We start from the raw sequence: 20,523 nt of genomic DNA on the forward strand, positions 1-20,523 counted from the left end.
ACGTGTTATGAGTTCATGTCAGGAAAAACATCACAGAGATCATGTGACATTAAAAAACTCGACTGCAGGAATTTTACAGCAGAAATATTACCAGTGTGAGGCTCTGCCACTGCTGCTGGTCACGCCTTATCAAACCTTATCCAATAACTGTACAGTCGCACTGTCCCTAAAATGTCTGTTTTCTTAGAAGACATAATGATAAATAAATGGTTTTAAAGTGCTTTTGTGGATATTTTGTTGACTCCATTTACATATGGGGGGATTTTGACATATTTTTGTCACTGAAGAGGTATGTGCCACCCTACCTAGACCTTAAGCCTTTCCTTTGGACCTCTGATGAAAGAAATTACTCATAGATTGATGTCTACACCCATTTAATAAAGTAAAAAGGTCAATATTTAAAAAATAATTTTGCATGTTTGCATGTTGTATGTTTTGAACAGATACTCATCAACAGTATTTTCAGTATTTTTCATTAGTTATTATTTTTATGAGGGTTTTTTTTTATTCAGTTAACTTTTTATTAGTATATTTACTTTTAGTTTTGTTTTCGTTAGTTTCAGAGTAAGCTTTGAGTTTATATTCAGTGTAATGTTGGGATATTTGTTTAGATTTAGTTCAGATCCCAGTCTTGTAGAAACCTCTGCACTGCTTGTTCTACTCAAAAATCTAACCAAAGTTAATTCACTTAGACTGACCTAAAGACCTTTCTCTTGGATCTGAGTTGACCATGGTATCATTGTAAAGGATACAGCAGGAGGTTTTGTTCTATATAGTGGAATATCCCAGGAGTCAAATCTTGGCCTTATTTTATTTTCTATGCTGTTTGGGTCATATACTCTACAACCATGTTCACTTCAGCCATTATGTTGATGTTATGCTATATGGTCCACTATCTCAAATGTCTTCTATGATGTTTAGTGCTATATGTATCAAATCTTCCTTCATCACACCGAACTTCTCTAAGAAATTAATCAAGCAGAACATTCAAATACGGAAACAAAATTTTCTGTTCAGAAATGCAATTAAATAACTAATTCAACATCTTAGAAACATAAAATGACTCTGATAATACCAATACTGGCTGTAGGCTTGCCACTCAGATAGACATTAGAAACAGTACTTAAGCTTTCTGTCTTCATCTTTCTAAACAAAAACATCTTTTTTAAAACATTGTGAATGGGTGGATACTTGTTTAAGAGGAATGAGCTAACTTTTATCCACAGCAAGAGCTTTTTTCAATATATGAAATTAAAAAAAGATATCTCTTAACATTTGTCACAAGCTAACATAACTGAATTTTAAGTTTTAAATTTAGAAGCAGTTATGCTCCTGTATAAGACCTTGCATGTAGTTATATGTACTGTTTATGTGGTGATTTATTCGTGCATTTATTCCAGAGGGTTTAATATAATATTATGGAAATGCTTTTAATTTTAAATCTGATGAGACACTTGACTCTTTTAAAAAGTGGAGACTGAAATGAACCGATGACTGTCAAAGTAAGATGTTCCAGTCGTGTGAGTTTAAAAGCTGGTGGGGTTCAACGGTTTATTTAACACAGTTTGCAAATACCATTCAGAGTACATTCATCTTAATTATTGGTTTTGTGTAAAACATTACAGTGTGGCTGTAGCATAGTGGCACTACGGGAATCCCCCACATGCACCTGCACACATTGTTTCTTTGTTCTGAACCACAGACCACACCCTATCAGCACAATAATCAACTGCATGTGTAAATAACCACCTGCAGTGTCTGGAGAAATGTATCCTCTTTAAGAGCTTTAAAGTCTCTAAAGAACTGAACACTGTAATGATCTGATAGATCTTGAGCCAATTGCATGAAGAGAAAAAGACAAATGTTGATGTGGATGCTCAGTTATGAAGAGCCCACAGTTTCTTCTAAGCCACAACATTTCTGGTAAATGTTATAATGCAGCAATGATATCATACTTTTACTTTTACTTTCATTCACCTCTCACACTACATGACATTGGCTCAAAGCCTGTGGGAAGGCTTTGTCAGGGGCAGATCTCCAGTCAAAGGTCGCTGAACTCTATAAAACAGTGCTGATAAGATTCACTGAGACGCAGCTGCATCTACACAAACTGGACCGAGCTCAGAAACACAAAGGAAAGGTGAGTACGTATTAACTGTGGAACATTTTTGTGTGTGAGTACACGCATGTGTGTGTGTGTGTGTGTCGGTTACTTTCATTCACTGCAAAGCCGAGTTAGCTCTACCAGGGTTAAAAGGTTTAATAAGGATGACAGTGAATCGTGCAGCTGTGATCAGAGAGTTACAAACACTAATCATGGATTCATGGCATGAATTTAAATACATTCTGCTAATTCTGGTCAAATATCCAACTGTATTTAGGCCAGAAATTTGTTGAAGGCAAAAAGTTAAACCCTATATTAATGCGAGCGTATGTCTGTATTTGAGCTTGTCTGTATATTTTGGACTGTGTGTGGATTAAGTCATCAAGGAGGTATGCTGTGTAATCAAGAACAGTTCGAGGAAACTGTGAAAAGCCCAAAACTGCCCTGACATTCATGCCCATGATGAGTGGATGTAAACGTCTGACCACAAAGATATGCACATATTCCCATATTGTGGTTAAAACACCAAATCTGGGAATTTATTTTCTTAAGAACTGTGCTCATCCCTCCAGAAATACTTGGAGAATAAATGCCAACAAGCACTAAACCTGTTCTTGCAGCACATGATCATCCAGCATGTGGTCTAAGATGCTTTATGTTGGGCTTTCCTTTAATTTATCCATCTTATACACATTGTTTTTACTTAGTTTTCTTGTGAAAAACTGTTACCAAACTTTGAACTTTTGAATGAACTTTCATATTTGCTGCTTTCACATTTGATGTGGTTGAGCTTCCTTTTACTGTCAGTTTTGTCTAGTTGACAAGTTTGGTACTCTCCACTCTTTGCTCATCGGTAAAGTCCCTGCTGCCATATTCCTCCATTCTTATGTGGGCTTTCAAAAATATTAGTTTAACATTTTTATACATACAATATAATCAGGAGCAGTTCTAAGGCAAAAGACAGTCGTTAGAGCAGCTGACAGATAACTAGGTAGTTTGGTCTGAGTCCCTGTTCAGATGCAGATGTTTTTTTTTTACATGATAGGAAAATGACTGAGAACTCATTTGTTTCTGTCCACAAACTGAAGGACTGCAGTCAATGCAGGAATCAGCACATTTGTAAAGGTAACAAAGTAGACAGTTAATATATAAAGGAAGAAGAAAAAAACCTTCAAGTCAGAGACAAAAGTTAAAAAAACAAAAACAGGGAAAAAGCCACCTTTTCATTCTTAGTGACCTTAGAGAGGACGCAGTCTAAGCCAGATGTAAAGAAACACTGAAAATGGTTCATATTTACCAAAACACATTATGATGACTTCTGACCACGGATCATTTTTTGTTTAACTTCACAAATCTCAAAAAGCTCAAAAACTTCATGTGCAGTCAAAGGTCTGCAAATATTTGTGACATTCTTTGCAGTTGAAAATCATTCATCACACATCACAAACACAAATCATCACGCACACAGATCACATCACACGTGCACAGACACAGTGCCAGCATTGTGGATCACAAGACATGTATAGCCTTGTAATTATAGAAGTTAATGTTTTCAATGGAACAAGTGTGTCAGGGGTGATTTGTGAATGAAGGATAGCAGGCAGGGTGAAGGGGTTGGTTCACATGTAGATGGAAAAGAAAACCAAAAGCAGCATGTTCACTCAAGTGTGGTCAGTTTCACTTTGGGGTTGTTTTTAATACAACAACAAAGTGTTAGATTTCAGAAATGCTAATATTATGAAGCTTTTCTTATAATCAGGTGTTTTCACAGTGTGGTACTTCTAATTTTACTAAATTCAGAACCGGTTTTCAGTTTGTGTCACTATGTCTTCTTGTTAGTCTGGGCAACAGTAGCTCTCCGCTGAAATCTGTTTGCTGACCTGCTAAGGTCGCAGTTTATTCTGTATTTGTTTTGGGGAAAAGCACATTAGTTGTTTAAAGTTCATTTCTGCAATCTGCTGCTATGATAAAGTTGTGGTTTTTTTCCTTGATTCAAAATGAAACCAAGATGCAGTTATTTAATTTTCTGTTTTCTGTAATTTTCTGTTTTAATCTCTCTTTTTGAATCATCTCTGATAGATTACACTACTGATCTTCTGCTTGGATGAAAATCCACCGAGATGGAGGAGCTTGAGCAGACAGCAGAAAAGAAAGGAGGAAAAAGAAACCGTAGACTTTGTAGAAAAAGAAGAAAGTGTAAAATCTTCCGTTTGTGTTGCTGTTGCTGTGCCACAGACGGTACTGTGTCATTTACTGTGATCTCTCTGTACACACTGGTGTTCTGCTGCTAGCTGATTTTGTAGTTGATTAATTCATCTTTTAAATAGCACACTCGTTCTGCTTGTAAAACACAAATTAGGCAGGGACCCCGTATAACTAACTGCAGACTGTGCCTGTAGCATTTCTGTAATGAGTGTGTTTTTTTAGGTGAACTAGCTTAACCGTTAGCAAACTAACTATGTGCTTCTGGCTCTGCAGCTGTTTCACCAACACTCCACAGCCCTGCTAAGTGGTGCATATAATAAATGTGACTGTTTTGTAGTTGTAGATGGCAGGTTTAATGTTCCACATTGTTCAAAATAAACTGTCAGCTAACCGGGCTCTTTAGTCAGTGCAGGCCGAAGAAGCCTACTCCTTGTTAGCAATGCCTGAGCCAGTCTTTCCAAGCAGCGAGGAACCCATGCCGGCTTGGAGACCATGATAAGGAAGCATAATTCATTCTTATTCTCAAATTGATTTTCCCACTTTGGAATAAACCCACTGAGAAAAAAACTCAAACATAAACTAGAGACTCCAGCAGCCACCGTTAAAGACATTTTATGGTGAAGAGCCAGCATTGCTAAATACTGACTGTAACATTCATCTGTTTTAATGAATTATTAGATACAACTCAAACTGCTAATGTAGCACACTTAACGTTTTAATTGCTCTTTACAGTCGTAGAAACTGAACATTGATAACTAAATCGCAAGTAAGTGATAAATCATCTGACCTACATTTATATAAAGTCGTTCACTTCATTTATTTTATCTGCTTGATGGAGCCCATGATGGGTTTCCCTCATGACCCTGTGTCTGCACAACCACTTGGGCCCCATATTCCATGAGATAAATGTGGATTTGTCACACCTACAGTTCCACAATACACCCACATCTACCCACTGTGGGCCTGCACTGGCATGTCTGCTGGATCAGCTTATTTCCCTGACTTCCTATTAAATCCAGATTTGAATGTACAATACTTCATCGTATCTGAAATACCTCATAGTACCATGTTATCCCACAGTTGAGCGGGCTTGTTCACTTCTTCACAATGCGGATCATTTACTTCAGTCTGAGCTCTTGCATTTTGTCTTTTCTCCCTATGCACTTCTTTTTTCTTCTTTCTCACCTTTCTAGCTGGTTGCATTGATTGCTGCCCGTCTGTTTCTGCCAGAGGTCTACTCGTTTCAAAAGGGTGTTCTTCCTTCCCACTGACGCTAGGCGCTGCTCATAGGGGACTGCATAGTGTAATGTGCTTTGAGGCGACTGTTGTTACTTTAAAAGTAACAAACTGAAACATTCAGGACTTAAATGTAGTAATCAAACCTGACATTATGTATAAGTTGTGTTTTTTTTTCTTTTTCCATAGATGAGTTGGATGAAAGTGAAACAACAACAAAGGTAAAATATATATATATATATATATATATGTATGTATATATATATATATATATATATATATATATATATATATATATATATATATATATATAATTCTCACATTTAATCGTACAGCTGTCACACATATTCATTTTCTAAGAGTTACATTTCAAGATATACAATACAAACATGTCCATAAGATACATTTTGCTTAAATCTACAAAAACCAATGACAAGCAATTGTTGTTACCCACAATGCCCAGTTCCTTTGCAGATTGATTAACCTCTGCCTATCTTTACTTGCCACAAACCCTAAAATGCTCTGCTCATGTTGCTGACCTGTCAACCAAATTAGCTGTAAATGTCCTTCCAGCTGTTTGTCTTTAGTACCTACTAAAGTACTTACTTTCTGAAACATGTTGCTGCCATCAAATTCAAAATGAGCCTGTATTTTTAGTGAAATACTAAAATGCCTCAGTTTAAACATCAGTTATTTTTTGTGTGGTCTATTAGGAATAAAATATCAGTTTATGGGATTTGCAAATAATTGCATTTCTGTGTACATCCTTACAGTCAAACACTTCAACATTTTATCTCAGATCTAACCTGTTATTTATTACCTGTTTTCTCAGCCTTTATTGAATAAAACTGGTGAAGCTCAGCACCTAGAGCTGAACGTTACAAGCACAGGAAGTGAAACTGAAAATGCATCTGTACCATCTTCCACCAATAATAGAGGTAATCTAATCACGACAGCCTGACCGAGCATTTTAAAATATATTTTTTGGAGTTGTTTGTTGGACATTGGAGTTTAAACATGAAGAAGAATTATTAATCTTATTAAACACAAAAGTGTGCAAAGGAGAGAAGCTCTGAAGGACAGGAGTCCAGCTTGGTCCAATCTGTGTTTCTACAGATATCAAATGTGTAATCTCTACTTACTGTTCCTTCAGTACTTTTAAGTGTTTTTGTTGGCTGCTCTTGGACAATTCTCAGTACATATTTCAAGCTCTGATCTCTAAAAATGCATGTCCCAAAACAACTCGTACATACAGCAGAAAAATGGAAAAAATGTCTTCCTCTGTCATGATTATGAAGAGACATGAAGCTCAGCACAGAGACATATGTGTAAACATTAATTAAAGTTATATTTCTGTATGAAATCCGATGTTTTTACACTACGCTTTACACTAAAGCAACAGCAACAACAAAGTCAAATATCTTTTGCAAGCAGCAAAATAATTTACCTCAGAGTCAGCATACTAATTACTGCCTTCCACACATTGTTATCAGTGTGGTCAGAAAATCTTCTCGGTTTGTTGAACCAATATAAAACTCAGTACTGAGTATTGATCCATGTCCAGTCACTAAGACGGCGTACAACCCCATTTACCATGGACAATATGCAAATAACATGAACAAAGAACAGTTGCCTTGACTGCACAATCATCTTTTCTATGTCCTCTTGCAGTAGAAGAAAAAGTGGAGATCACACGTGAAGTCAGAGGAAAGGTAATGTTTTACCCTTTAATGTTTGTTCATCATTAAAGGACAACGTCTGTGTTCTGAACATAATGACAAGTTCAATTCGATTCAGTTTTATTTATATAGAGCCAAATCACATGTACAGTTTGAATCTCAGACATCGCAGCCAGCAAATAAAGTCATACAAGTGACTTCTTTACTCAGACTGAGCCACAAGACGAAAATGAAGATCAGTCAGAGAAAAGAGAAGACACCGCAACAGGAGGAGGAGAATCTGAAACCTGGACTCCATCACAACCTTTAAACATTGAGAAGGGTAACAATGAAAACTTTACTTCTACAGTAACATGCATTGAGGGAAATAACTATTTTATGCTTTGCTCATTTGCAAAGAAATAAACAGTCTTACAAATCCAACAGATTCAACAGTTCAGATCCAAAAGTGTCTAAACGTCATTCAAAATGAGCGATATCATGTAAAAGCTGTCAGTGTGCACAATAACTGAGCTGGTTCACTTCTAGACACTGACCTTCTTCCAAAACATGGTTTATTAGCAAATACCCAAAAATGTCACTTCCCTTTGTCCTGAAAAGTGACCATGTCCTCAGCACCACCAATCAGAAGATGTAAATCAGATCATGTGACATTTAAACAGGCAATTTATCAGTTTGTTCACACAGTTATAATTTTGTTTGCTAACTTTATGTGCTATTTTGTATCTTAACAACAGTAGTCTTTTGATACATCATATTATTTTACATTACCTTATTTTATATGTGTGTCGTTATTTATTTTAGGCACAGTGTAGTTTGTGAAGCGTAACTTCTGTTAATGGATTATTGCTCATTCTGTTACTGTTTAGCAGTGTGTAAAACGTTTGGCTCCAATCCTTCAGTTGGACGGATTGAAAGTAAAGAGGTCACCTTTGACAGGGGCAGCATCTCGATTAATACATCAATGTATAAATACAACTAAGACTCTTTATATTTAACTGAAGGAGATTCATTTCTTCAAAATAACATATTTTGACACTTGATAAAGCATTTCTTCAATGTTCGATCTTTTAACCTGCCTGTTGTTAACTTACCCTGCAGGAGAGGAGTCAGCGAAGAGCGCAGCTGAAACAGAGGTAAAGATGAAGTCTTTGTATCGTCCCTGTTCACTGTCATAGCAAAATGAACACCAAACTGCTCCTCTAAGTCTACTTATAGCGGTCTACTCTGATGAAAAGAAAGTACACTGTCAATTTTTTTGTTTTACAAATATAATAAAATCATCTGTTCCTTACCAGGTTCTGAAACACAACCTCAGGTGCACAACAAAACATGACAGACTACACAATGTCATCATTTATTTAACAGGAAAAAAAAGCCAAACTGCAGTAGCAGTGTGTTAAAAACTAAGTACACCATCGTCATCAACTGTGACCAAGTTTTGGCAATGTGCAGATCTGGAGCAGTGTGAGAAATGTGTGTTAATACAATCTTCCAAGGAGTGGACATAAATGTCAGACGTGAAATGATCAGAGAAACTGCAAAAGCATGAGAGCTCTTGACTCTACATGCCCCAGTTAGCATACTAAATGTTAACCGTCATGTCAGTAGAAAAGGACTGAACAAATACAGGTTCTTTGGAAGGTCTGCAGGAGAAAGTCTCTATTCTCTCTCTAAAAAAAAGTTTAGATTTGCAAAGCTTCATATGAACAAACCACAAAATATATCTGGAACAATGCACTTCGGACAGATGAGAACAGAGTGGAGATGTGTACCCATAATGCATAAAACCAAACTCAGCATATCACCGCAAACACCTCAAACCAACTGTCTGCACTGTGGTTGAGACGTGATGATTTTGCATCCACAGAAAACCTTACAGTCGCTGAGTCATCCAGGAAGTCTGTATACTAAAGAAGTCAAAAGATATTTTGAACTAAATGTCACACAACAAATCTACAACAGAAAGGCTGAAAAAGAAAAGAACAAATGTGTTGAAATTGTCCAGTGAAAGACCAGACCTCAACCCAACTGATATTCTGTGGTGGGAGTTTAAGAGAGCTGTGCAAAAATAAACGACCACAAATCTCAAAGAATTGAAGCAACGATGTGAAAGAGTGATCACTTCAAGTTATTGCTGCTAAAAGTGGTTCTGCAGTTTACTTAATCCTGGGGTGGACTGGTTTATCTTACGTAGTTTTTCACAAACTGCTTCATTTTGGTTCAGTCTTTGTTGAATACTGACAGGGAGCAACAAGTTACGATACATGTGTGAGATGTTTATCAATATGTTTTATTCTCTAATGCTTAAAATTTTATTTGTGAAGAAAGTAATTTCTAGCCATAACAGCTGAGGTTAAATAACAAGAATTTGATGAGATAAATTAAGTTTTCAGTTATCGAGTGGTTAACACTGTCATTTGAGAGCGAGAAAGACCTTGATTTCACAAAAAATCAAGAGCTTGTCATCATTTTGTTATAAAGGTCGGTGGCTCTACCTGCACGCTAAGTTAAAATATCTGTTTTTTAGAGCTACACTATGAATGAAGACATACAGTCAAAGAGTAATGACACTGCAGCACCAGCAGAAAACTCTATAATCAAGATTCAAGCGACATCTGAAGCCAATAAGAAGGGTAATATTTTCTATTTGAACTTTGATCATACACAATAGCAAAACATATACATATCTCTCACACACACACACACACACACACACACACATACATATATATATATATATATATATATATATGTTCCCTGGTGGTCTAGTGGTTAGGATTCGGCGCTCTCACCGCCGCGGCCCGGGTTCGATTCCCGGTCAGGGAACCAAAGCAGCTGGATAGTGTAGTGGTTAGACTACACGCCTTTGGAACAGAGGATCGCAAGTTCGATTCCTGCCTGGGGCGTCTGTATCCAGTAAGGGTCCTAAGGCTAGACCCCCTATGCTAAGCGAGCCTACCGCAGACATGAGCGAGACAGGTAAATATGAAGGCATGCCGGCTCGGACGTCGCCCGGATCAACAAGGTCCGCGTCAGGTGTTGAGGAACCAGGGCACCCTGACGAAAAGTGGGATGAGGGACCTACAACATCCACAATGACGGCGAAACAACTAGTAGCTCAGTGTTCCAACATTCGAAAGAAGGGACTGCTCTCACAGCTAGAGATTGACGAGGTACAACACAAATGCTACGGCAAGGAGGAGTCAGGACGCCAGGTCAGGGGGGAGATATCATCACCCCCACCCGAAATTGGGTACATAGCCCCAAGTGCGATAGGAGAAGAATCGTTGAGTGCGAGAGGAACTGACCTGAAAAATAGGATCATGGCCAAGCTTGAAACCTGGATTCCCCGTAGCCGGTTACCAAGATTACGTGAAGTACCCTCAGAAGGTCTGCTAGATGATGTTAATGCAGCACTACGGGCAATACCTACAACCACGATTACCGACACTAACAAGCTGATCTACAATACGGCAACAGTGATCAGTGAGATGCTTGGCTACAAGTTGAACAGCCACAAGGGGCAGTACCCTCCATGGAGAAGGAGGCTAGAGGGCAAGATCAAAGTAGCACGGAGGGAGGTTAGCCAACGGAGTTGCAGAAAGGTGCGACAAATAAGGTGCCTAAGAAATACAGCAAGCTGTCCATACCTGAGGCCTTGGAAACTGCCAAGCAAAGACTCACAGCCTTGGCCAGCCGCTTGAGGAGGTACACCAGATAGATAGAAGGCAGGAGAATAAACCAGCTGTTCTCCACAGAACCAGCAAAGGTGTACTCTCAGTGGCAAGGGAACAATAAGAGAACAGCACCACCAAGGCTGGAGACGGAGCAATACTGGAAGAGCATATGGGAGAAGGATGCAATGCTCAGTGGCTAGAGGATCTGAGGGCTGACCACAGCGACCTCCCTGAACAGGGTCCAGTAACCATCACAGTGGCAGATATCCAAGAAAGGGTCTCCAGTATGAAGAGTTGGACAGCACCAGGGCCCGACATGGTTCACGCCTACTGGCTGAAGAAGCTGACTGCACTCCACGAGTGTCTGGCAGCACAAATGAACCAGCTGCTAGTTAACGAGAGACACCCGGAATGGCTAACCGAAGGTCGGACGGTCCTGATCCCCAAGGACCCCAAGAAGGGACCGGTCCCCTCCAACTACCGACCAATAACCTGCCTCAGTACTACATGGAAGCTCCTGTCAGGCATCATATCGGCTAAGATGAACAGGCACATGGGTCAATACATGAGCGGGACACAGAAAGGGATTGGCAAGAATACCAGAGGCGCAAAACACCAGCTACTGGTAGACAGAACAATCAGCCGAGACTGCAAGACCAGACTGACCAACCTGTGCACTGCCTGGATTGATTACAAGAAGGCCTATGACTCAATGCCCCACAGCTGGATACTGGAATGCCTAGAATTGTACAAGATCAATGGGACCCTAAGAGCCTTCATCAGGAACTCAATGGGGATGTGGCGTACAACACTAGAGGCCAACTCCAAGCCCATAGCACAAGTTACCATCAAGTGCGGGATCTACCAAGGAGATGCTCTGTCCCCACTGCTGTTCTGCATAGGCCTGAACCCCCTCAGTGAGATCATTAACAAGACTGGCTACGGATACCGACTACGGAACGGAGCAGTTGTCAGCCACCTCCTGTACATGGATGACATCAAGCTGTATGCCAAGAGTGAACGAGACATCGATTCACTGATCCACACTACCAGGCTATACAGCAATGACATTGGAATGTCGTTCGGACTGGAGAAGTGTAGTCGGATGGTAACAAAGAGAGGGAAGGTAGTCAGAACTGAGGGGATTGAACTACCAGAAGGCAACATTGCAGACATAGAGGACAGTTACAAGTACTTGGGGATCCCACAGGCGAATGGGAACCAGGAAGAGGCCGCTAGAAAAGCTGCAAACACCAAGTACCTGCAGAGGGTCAGGCAAGTCCTGAGGAGTCAGCTGAATGGTAAGAACAAGATCCGGGCCATCAACACGTACGCCCTGCCCGTGATCAGGTACCCTGCTGGGGTAATAGGCTGGCCAAAGGAGGAGATAGAAGCCACTGACATAAAGACAAGAAAGCTCCTTACCATGCATGGAGGGTTTCACCCCAAGTCCAGCACCCTGAGGCTGTACGCTAAGCGGAAGGAAGGGGGCCGGGGACTGGTGAGTGTCAGCACCACAGTCCAGGATGAGACAACGAACATCCAAGAATACATTGGGAAGATGGCCCCAACTGACCGAGTGCTCAGTGAATACCTCAGGCAGCAGAAACCCAAGAAAGAGGAGGGAGACGAGGAACCATCATGGAAGGACAGGCCCCTGCACGGTATGTACCACCGGCAGATAGAGGAGGTGGCTGATATCCAGAAATCCTACCAGTGGCTGGACAAAGCTGGACTGAAAGACAGCACAGAGGCACTAATCATGGCAGCACAAGAACAAGCTCTGAGCACAAGATCCATAGAGGCTGGGGTCTATCACACCAGGCAAGACCCCAGGTGCAGGCTGTGTAAAGATGCCCCAGAGACAATCCAGCACATAACAGCAGGGTGCAAGATGCTAGCAGGCAAGGCATACATGGAACGCCATAACCAAGTGGCCGGCATAGTGTACAGGAACATCTGTGCCGAGTATAATCTGGAAGTCCCGAGGTCAAAATGGGAGATGCCCCCAAGGGTGGTGGAGAATGACCGAGCTAAGATCCTGTGGGACTTCCAGATACAGACGGACAAAATGGTGGTGGCTAACCAACCGGACATAGTGGTGGCCGTAGTGATCGATGTAGCGGTTCCGAATGACAGCAATATCAGGAAGAAGGAACACGAGAAGCTGGAGAAATACCAAGGGCTCAGAGAAGAGCTCGAGAGGATGTGGAGGGTGAAGGTAACGGTGGTCCCCGTGGTAATCGGAGCACTAGGTGCGGTGACTCCCAAGCTAGGCGAGTGGCTCCAGCAGATCCCGGGAATAACATCGGAGATCTCTGTCCAGAAGAGCGCAGTCCTGGGAACAGCTAAGATACTGCGCAGGACCCTCAAGCTCCCAGGCCTCTGGTAGAGGACCCGAGCTTGAAGGATAAACCGCCCGCAGGGGCGTGCTGGGTGTTTTTGTTTTATGTATATATATATATATATATATATATATATATATATTAGGGGTGCAACGATATTCGTATCGATATTGAACCGTTCGATACAGTGCTTTCGGTTCGGTACGCATATGTATCGAACAATACAACATTTGTAATTTATTTTATCAACTTTCCTTCTGACGATGCTGTCTGTGTTGAGCGCTCAGTGAATCTGCGTTCGACTACTCCGCCTAGGCTGCACTGTCGAGCGCAGATCCACTGAGCGCTCAACACAGACAGCATCGTCAGAAGGAAGAGCGCAGGGCACCTCCCCCACCCTCATTCAGATGTGGTGTTTGGAATTATTTTGGTTTTCATGTGGCGTATGACCCTGAAGGTAAGCGAGTCATGGACTAAAGTAAAACAGTATGTTGGATGTGCCACACAATGCTCAATTACATGGGTGGGAACTAGTGTGTTAGCGCAGTTAGCTCGTTAACGTGTTGGCCGTCTAGCCCCATGCACGGGGCGATCGGCGGTAGCTCGTTAACGGAGATTTGCCGTGTTGTGGCGTCAACGAGATTAACCTGAAAGCACTAGTGGGAACACAACGAATATGACTGCACATTTACGCCGACATCATCCTAGTGCAAAGACAAAAACAACAAGCATGCTACTAACTTTAGCCGAGTCATTTAGACAGCTGTTAGCACATGATTCTCCTTATGCTGCTGAGAATATAGCCCAGAAGAAGCGGATAGTATAGCTTTTATTTTGGAAAGAGACATTTCTCTGTAATAAACTCTCTTTTCCAAAGATGAGTGATTCCTCAATCAGATACAGGGCTTGCAATATCGCTAGCCCGACGTCCCGGAGCTAGCGATTTTTCCAGTCGGGCTATTGTAGGAAGAAAAATATATGTCAATGCTTTTGCATTCTTTCGGAAATGTAGCTGGGTAATTATGTCATTGGCATCGTTGAGCCACTGTCAATATGTGACATATTGAAATCGCGTTTGAATTTGCGCTTGTTTTTTGCTTTCACTTTGCAATCGTGCGAACTGTGTATAGAGAGCGACAGCACTGATCTGTGAGTGATGATAATTTGTGCACCAATTCCTCTGACATCGTCTTATTAATCGTTAGCTTACTATGCAAACATGACAAGTGAAATATATATATATATATATATATATATATATATATATATATATATATATATATATATATATATATATATATATACGTGTGTGTGTGTGTGTGTGTGTGTGTGTGTATACAGAAATGCGCTGATTCCAACTTGCTTGGTTCTGCTTCACTGATATCCCGCAGGAACGTCAGATAATGACGCGAGTGAAAATGAAGAGGAGGTAGGAGAATAAACATTTCTATCAAATGATCGAAATGAATATTTGATTTGTTCTTTAATGTGACAAGATATTTTAATTTCATTCTCACAGAAGAAGTCATGCCATCGACAATTTGAGACACTGCTCAGCAGACTTCATCTTCAAGACAAACTCCAACTCAAGTTTTCAGTAGAAGATTTTTTTCAAATACGCCCACCTATAAAACTGCACCACATCACATCTGAGAAAGATCTAGCTCAGATGTTTCTCTACAGACTGATGATGTTAGACTACAGGGCCAGATGTATTCTTGTAAGAACAGACAGTCTTGAGATGGCCTATTTAAATCCCACGGTGTCTGAAATCACTGAGACGGATGACGGTGATTTAGAGGCTTTATTGAGAACAAGCGTAGACACACATGAGAAAGAACAGACTCCTCTGCATCCAATGGATGTTCAGATGGCAGTATATCACTGCTCAGACAGCTTCCTTAAACAGATCATAATTGCAAAGCTCGCTCAGTGTCAGTATGCCTTACCTTTGCTTGTTCCTGACCCAGTATCAAAGGAGATTGTGTGTCCTTTGTGGACATTCAGACAAATAACAAAAAGCTGGAAGGTAACTCAAATCGAACCTGACTCACAAATTGTCACCATGAAGAACATCCCAGTCTACAAAGCTCAGACACCCTTGGTGTCATTTTTCCGCCTGGGTTCTTTGTCAGTGTCTAAATCTCAGCTGATGAACACTTTGCTCAACGATCGTCACAGCACCTTCTTCCACAGAAACTGCTTAGGAAGCATCAAGTCTCGCCATCTGATGGATGGTGTGGCAGAGATTGCCTGGTACTGTCCTGCTGGAAAACCCAATGATGCCTTCAATGACTGCATTGCCTTTTGTAATCTTCATGGTGATGCGCTGTCACTTCAAGAACAGTGTGAAATATTGATTGAAAAATCCTCCATCAATATTTTTCTTGTTGAAACTCTGCAGAAAAACAAAGAAAGTAGTTCTTTCATAGCAACTCTTTTTAAGTCCAAGAAGTCGCTCATTTGTGTCACTGTTGATGACTGCTATGATGTTAAGACAAAAAATGGAAAATACATTATCGGGCTCAAAGATAAAAACCAAGCGGATGTATCTGAACAGCTGAAAAAGATAATTAGAGAAGTTTTATCTTCTCCAGATGGTTCCAACTTGAAGCCATTTTTCCATCTTGAAACCATGGCTGAGCTCTCTGGAACCAGAGTGGATGAAAGTGACCCAGCCTGTCAAAGAGGGAAATCTGCTGCTTTGCAAATAATGAATCTGCTCACAAAAGACAACATGGATGTCTCGAAGATCAAAGATGAATTTCTTGCTGTTCAAGGGCAGCTCTGGTGTGACTGGTGCAAAATACACAAACAGCTGTTTCATCTTAGAGGAGAAATTGAAAAGGAGAGAAGTCAAAAGCAACAAGAACTGATGAGAATCCGTCAGAAACAATGTGCTGCTTCCTGCAGTAAACTGATGGAGCTGTTCATTGGAAGCCTCTCATCATTGCCACCAATAGACAAAGAATATTTCCTAAAATGGACTCAGATCTTAATAGATGCGCTCTCCACAAATTATCTTTCTTTGATTCTCAGAAGTTACAATAAAACATGGTCTGAGGTCTTGGTTTTGAAAAGCAAACATGACAAATCAGATTTGCTATTGAGAAAACAGGCTGAGCTCGAAGGCATCTCCAAAAAACTGCAGTCTGCATCTTTTGGCTTGGAGCACATCTTCAGGGAAATGGGACAGCTCTATGAAGCCCATAGAGAAATACAGCAGGAGAGAAACAACACTGACTGGTCTAAATATCCTGAGCTGGCTGCACAGTTGATGATATCAGGATATCCAATGGAGCTGATGGATGGAGATGCAGGTCACGTGCCTTTAACGTGGATCTCCAGTCTTTTAGAGGAAGTCATCAAGAAACTGGGTGACCAGAGAGTTTTTGTGTTGTCAGTTTTAGGCCTACAAAGCAGTGGAAAATCAACAATGCTGAACACCATGTTTGGTTTGCAGTTTGCAGTAAGTGCTGGCAGGTGCACCAAAGGTGCCTTTATGCAACTGCTCAAAGTATCAGAGGAGATGCAGAAAGACTTTCAGACCGACTATGTTCTAGTGGTGGACACTGAAGGACTCTGTGCTCTTGAGTTGGAAGGTAATGCCACTCCTCACCATGACAATGAACTGGCAACATTTGTTGTTGGTCTGGGAAACTTGACATTGATCAACATCTTTGGAGAGAATCCATCTGAGATGCAGGACATTCTGCAGATTGTTGTTCAGGCTTTCATGAGGATGAAGAAAGTTCATCTTTCTCCCAGTTGTGTGTTTGTTCACCAGAATGTTACAGATGTGGCAGCAGCAGAGAAAAACATGGATGGAAAGAGACGCCTGCAGGAAAAACTGGACCAGATGACCAAGCTAGCAGCTGAAGAGGAGGTTTGCGATGCAGAGTGCTTCAGTGATGTCATTGAATTTGATGTGCAAAAAGATGTGAAATACTGTGCCCAGCTATGGGAGGGCAGTCCACCCATGGCTCCTCCAAATCCAGGTTACAGTGAGAGCATCCAAGAACTAAAGGACGTCATCCTGTCTAAAGCTTCAAAGTCTGCTGGAATCACACTCTCTCAGTTCAAGACCAAAGTTGAGGACCTGTGGAATGCCCTTCTGAATGAAAGCTTTGTTTTCAGTTTTAAAAACACACTTGAAATCGCAGTATACAGAAAACTTGAGGTTCAGTATGGGAACTGGACCTGGGCCCTTAGAAGCAAGATGTTGACCACTGAAGAACAGCTTCATAACAGAATTGAAAATGGTGATCTTGACAAGGTTGAGAAGAAGTATCTTTTGGAGGAAACAAGCAAAACATTTAAAGAAATTAGGAAAGCGATAAAAACATACTTTGAGAGTGACAAGGATAAAGAAATGTTGACTCAGTGGAGAGGACGATTTGAAATCAAAATCAGTGAGTTTTATGATGAGCAGGTGAGCAGATTAAAAACAAAACTTGATGGAGTTATCCTCCAGAAGAAAGCATGTAAACAGTTGGATGATGATAAGACAGGCTTTGAGAACAAGCTGCTACAGAAGAGCAAAGAGCTCGCTCAGCAACTGAAGGATAAAGTCAGAGATGAAGAAGAGCTTAACAAACAGTTCAACTCTGTTTGGAGCGGCTGGATTACTGAATTAACAGCAGATACTAAAACAGTTGTAGACGTCAACTTGGAAGAAGATTATTGTACTATTCTTCAAGAACTCGGTTTTGAACTGGCTTTTGTAGATGAATCAAAAAGACGTGGGAGATACAAGAAAATATCTGAGATTGGTGATTATTCAGACTACCTGAAGACAAGTGGACCAAAATTTCTGGGGACTGTGGTAGATCTTTACAAAAAATATGCTTTCAGCAGTTCTTTCTCATTTAAAGAACAACAACAAATCAGATCGCTCATTGAAAAAGCTGAAAACGAGTCCCTTGGTGCACTGAAAAGTAAACCTGTAGTAACAAGAGGCTACACACCAACTTACTTGCATGAACTTGCCAAACATGTGAAAGATGAAGTCGAGAAATTTGTGTCAGAAAGGAAATTTGCTTTGAAGAAGGATTTTACAGTTGATCTCTTGCTGTATGTGTTCGACAGAGCAGAGACTTGGCTTCTCGAGTCCCATAAAAAATTCAAAATGAGGAATGATCCACTCACATATTTAGAAAGCAAGGAAGCACAGTTTTCCACAGTTTTTAGAAGCTTTTGCAAAGGAAACTCATCTGCTGTTGTCCTTGGAGAACTGATCTGTGAAAAGCTGAAAGCTTCCACTGTTGAGGCTCTCTACAACAGGACTGCCATTGATCTGGCTGACCAGATGAAGTGCAATTTCCCAGCATTCAGTGGCAACACTCTGGACTTGGAAAAACATATACTGAAGTCCCTCGCTGAGAAAGAAGTCTTTGATGATTTCATCACCTACATCAAGAACCCAAGGAAACATACAAAAGCTTTTATCGCAGCAGCAGTAGAGAAATACATCTTCAAAGATCACAAGGATGAAGCCATGAATTTACTTGAGAAAAACGTTCTTGACATCAACTCACTTGTTAGTCAAGCTTTATTTACTGCAACACATAAAGTCCAAACTCAGGGAGGAGAGGCAGACAGGTGGCTGAAGGAGTTTTCCAGTGCGCTAAATGATAAGCTTACTCTGGATCCCATTTGTTCTCAAAACTTCAGTGACATAAATGATTTTAACTTTCTGAAGGGAGAGATAGAGAAAGGATTTGCTGCCATCATTGTGCAGATGAGCACCATGTCACTGGAAAACTTGAAGGAATCCAGACTGAAGCCGGATGAAATCCTCACAGATCAGCTGTGTAAGCGTTGCTGGGTAAAGTGTCCATTCTGTTCCGCTGTTTGTATCAACACTATTGAAGATCACAGTCCCGATGACCACAGCGTCCCTTTCCATCGACCTAATGGGATCCAAGGATGGCACTACAAAGGCACAGAGGAGTTGTGCATCACTTTCTGCACAACAAACGTTTCGAGCGAAGGCAGGTTTTACCCTCATCATGATTCAGAGGAAAGCATTCCTTATAAACAATACAGAACTGCTGGCTCAAAGTATGCCACATGGAGAATCACTCCCGATGGGTCGAGACTATCGTACTGGAAATGGTTTGTGTGCCGATTTCAAAACACACTGGAAGAGCACTATAATCTAAAATTCCAGGGCAGAGGAGAGATTCCTGATGACTGGAAAAAAATCTCTAAAGAGGAAGCCATTAAAAGCCTTGATGAAATGTACTGCTAACTCAAACAAACTGAAGCCCTGGGCTAAATTATCTTTTCTTTTCACCTCAAAAACCCACCTAATATCTGAATTAACCACTGAAAAATTTTGTTTTAGGATTAATCAAGATTCTTACAACTAACCGGTGACAGTTGGTCAGGGGGTTTGCAGCATAAACAAACGTTTGGCAGCCACATAAAGAAAATCACCTGCATTTAATAACTGTACACAGACCTTGTGTGTGTGTGTGTGTGTGTGTGTGTGTGTGTGTGTGTGTGTGTGTGTGTGTGTGTCAAATCAAGTCATTTAGTTTGATTAATATGTACAGATTTATCAGATATGTTGTCACAAATTATGTAACATTTAAAGGATGTAAAACTTTTTACACAAATAGTTTGAAACTACTGCCACTGAAAACCATATCAGATCCACAACATTGTTTTATTTTAATTTTTTAGTTTTAGATTCTATGTTTATGCTAAAGAACATTGTCCCATATAAGATTTAGGATGGTGTTGTCTAGCTTATGCTAGAATCATATAAAACAGTTACTATATCCTCACTGTATGTAGTTAGTTAGACTTTTGTTTTATGCTGACAGTTTTCATATACATATAATTTTTTTTATTTGAAATTGTTTTAGACTTTTTAAATGTGATATGAATAAATGACATGTACATTATCTAAAAATGCTTAAAAAATAAACACTCTAAATTTTCTAAAAGTCTTTTTTTGTTTGTTTTTGTTCTGACGTACAGTCTGAACTTTGTGAATTTATATGCACAGAAGTGAGTATTTCAAAACTCCTATCAAGCCAAGTTTAATTAAAAGAGTAGTACTTAATAAAGTATGTTTATGCAAAAAATACATTTTCCAACTGATAACAATGAAAATACGTTTTAAAATTTGTGAAAGTGTTTATGTGTTACACATAGGAAGTAGCATAACTAACTTGCATAATCAGCTAATATTATGCCTAAAATACCCTAAAATTCATATTTTGCCTCTGATAAAAAGTTAAGTGTAAAGTTACACAGCCCAA

At 40.2% G+C, this 20,523-nt stretch overlaps 1 protein-coding gene and 1 non-coding gene across 2 annotated transcripts; both read left to right on the top strand.

Moving 5' to 3' along the window:
* The first annotated feature begins 2,037 nt into the window (after positions 1 to 2,037).
* LOC146555411 (interferon-induced very large GTPase 1-like) lies at positions 2,038 to 20,147 on the top strand. Its single transcript, XM_085252583.1, has 10 exons — positions 2,038 to 2,140; positions 4,184 to 4,342; positions 5,735 to 5,766; positions 6,378 to 6,483; positions 7,217 to 7,257; positions 7,435 to 7,546; positions 8,326 to 8,360; positions 9,755 to 9,860; positions 14,641 to 14,678; positions 14,769 to 20,147. Exons 2-10 carry the CDS (start codon positions 4,225 to 4,227, stop codon positions 19,500 to 19,502), a joined length of 5,322 nt encoding a protein of 1,773 aa, XP_085108709.1. The 5' UTR covers positions 2,038 to 2,140; positions 4,184 to 4,224; the 3' UTR covers positions 19,503 to 20,147.
* Positions 9,982 to 10,053, top strand: trnae-cuc (transfer RNA glutamic acid (anticodon CUC)). Its single transcript has one exon. It is a non-coding gene; the product is annotated as a tRNA-Glu (tRNA).
* Positions 20,148 to 20,523: the final 376 nt, after the last annotated feature.

The sequence above is a fragment of the Mchenga conophoros genome, linkage group LG17, assembly GCF_057382185.1.
Source record: "Mchenga conophoros isolate Kocher_MC1m ecotype Shallow Benthic linkage group LG17, M_conophoros_male_GT1.1, whole genome shotgun sequence".
Classification (NCBI taxonomy): Eukaryota; Metazoa; Chordata; class Actinopteri; order Cichliformes; family Cichlidae; genus Mchenga; species Mchenga conophoros.

What these genes read in the sequence shown, in the direction of transcription:
- LOC146555411 (XM_085252583.1), top strand. Translation starts at nt 4,225, where the DNA reads ATGGAGGAGCTTGAGCAGACAGCAGAAAAGAAAGGAGGAAAAAGAAAC. An exon ending in AAAGTGAAACAACAACAAAG is followed by an intron (nt 5,767 to 6,377) that starts GTAAAATATATA and finishes CTGTTTTCTCAG; the next exon opens with CCTTTATTGAATAAAACTGG. An exon ending in ACCTTTAAACATTGAGAAGG is followed by an intron (nt 7,547 to 8,325) that starts GTAACAATGAAA and finishes CTTACCCTGCAG; the next exon opens with GAGAGGAGTCAGCGAAGAGC.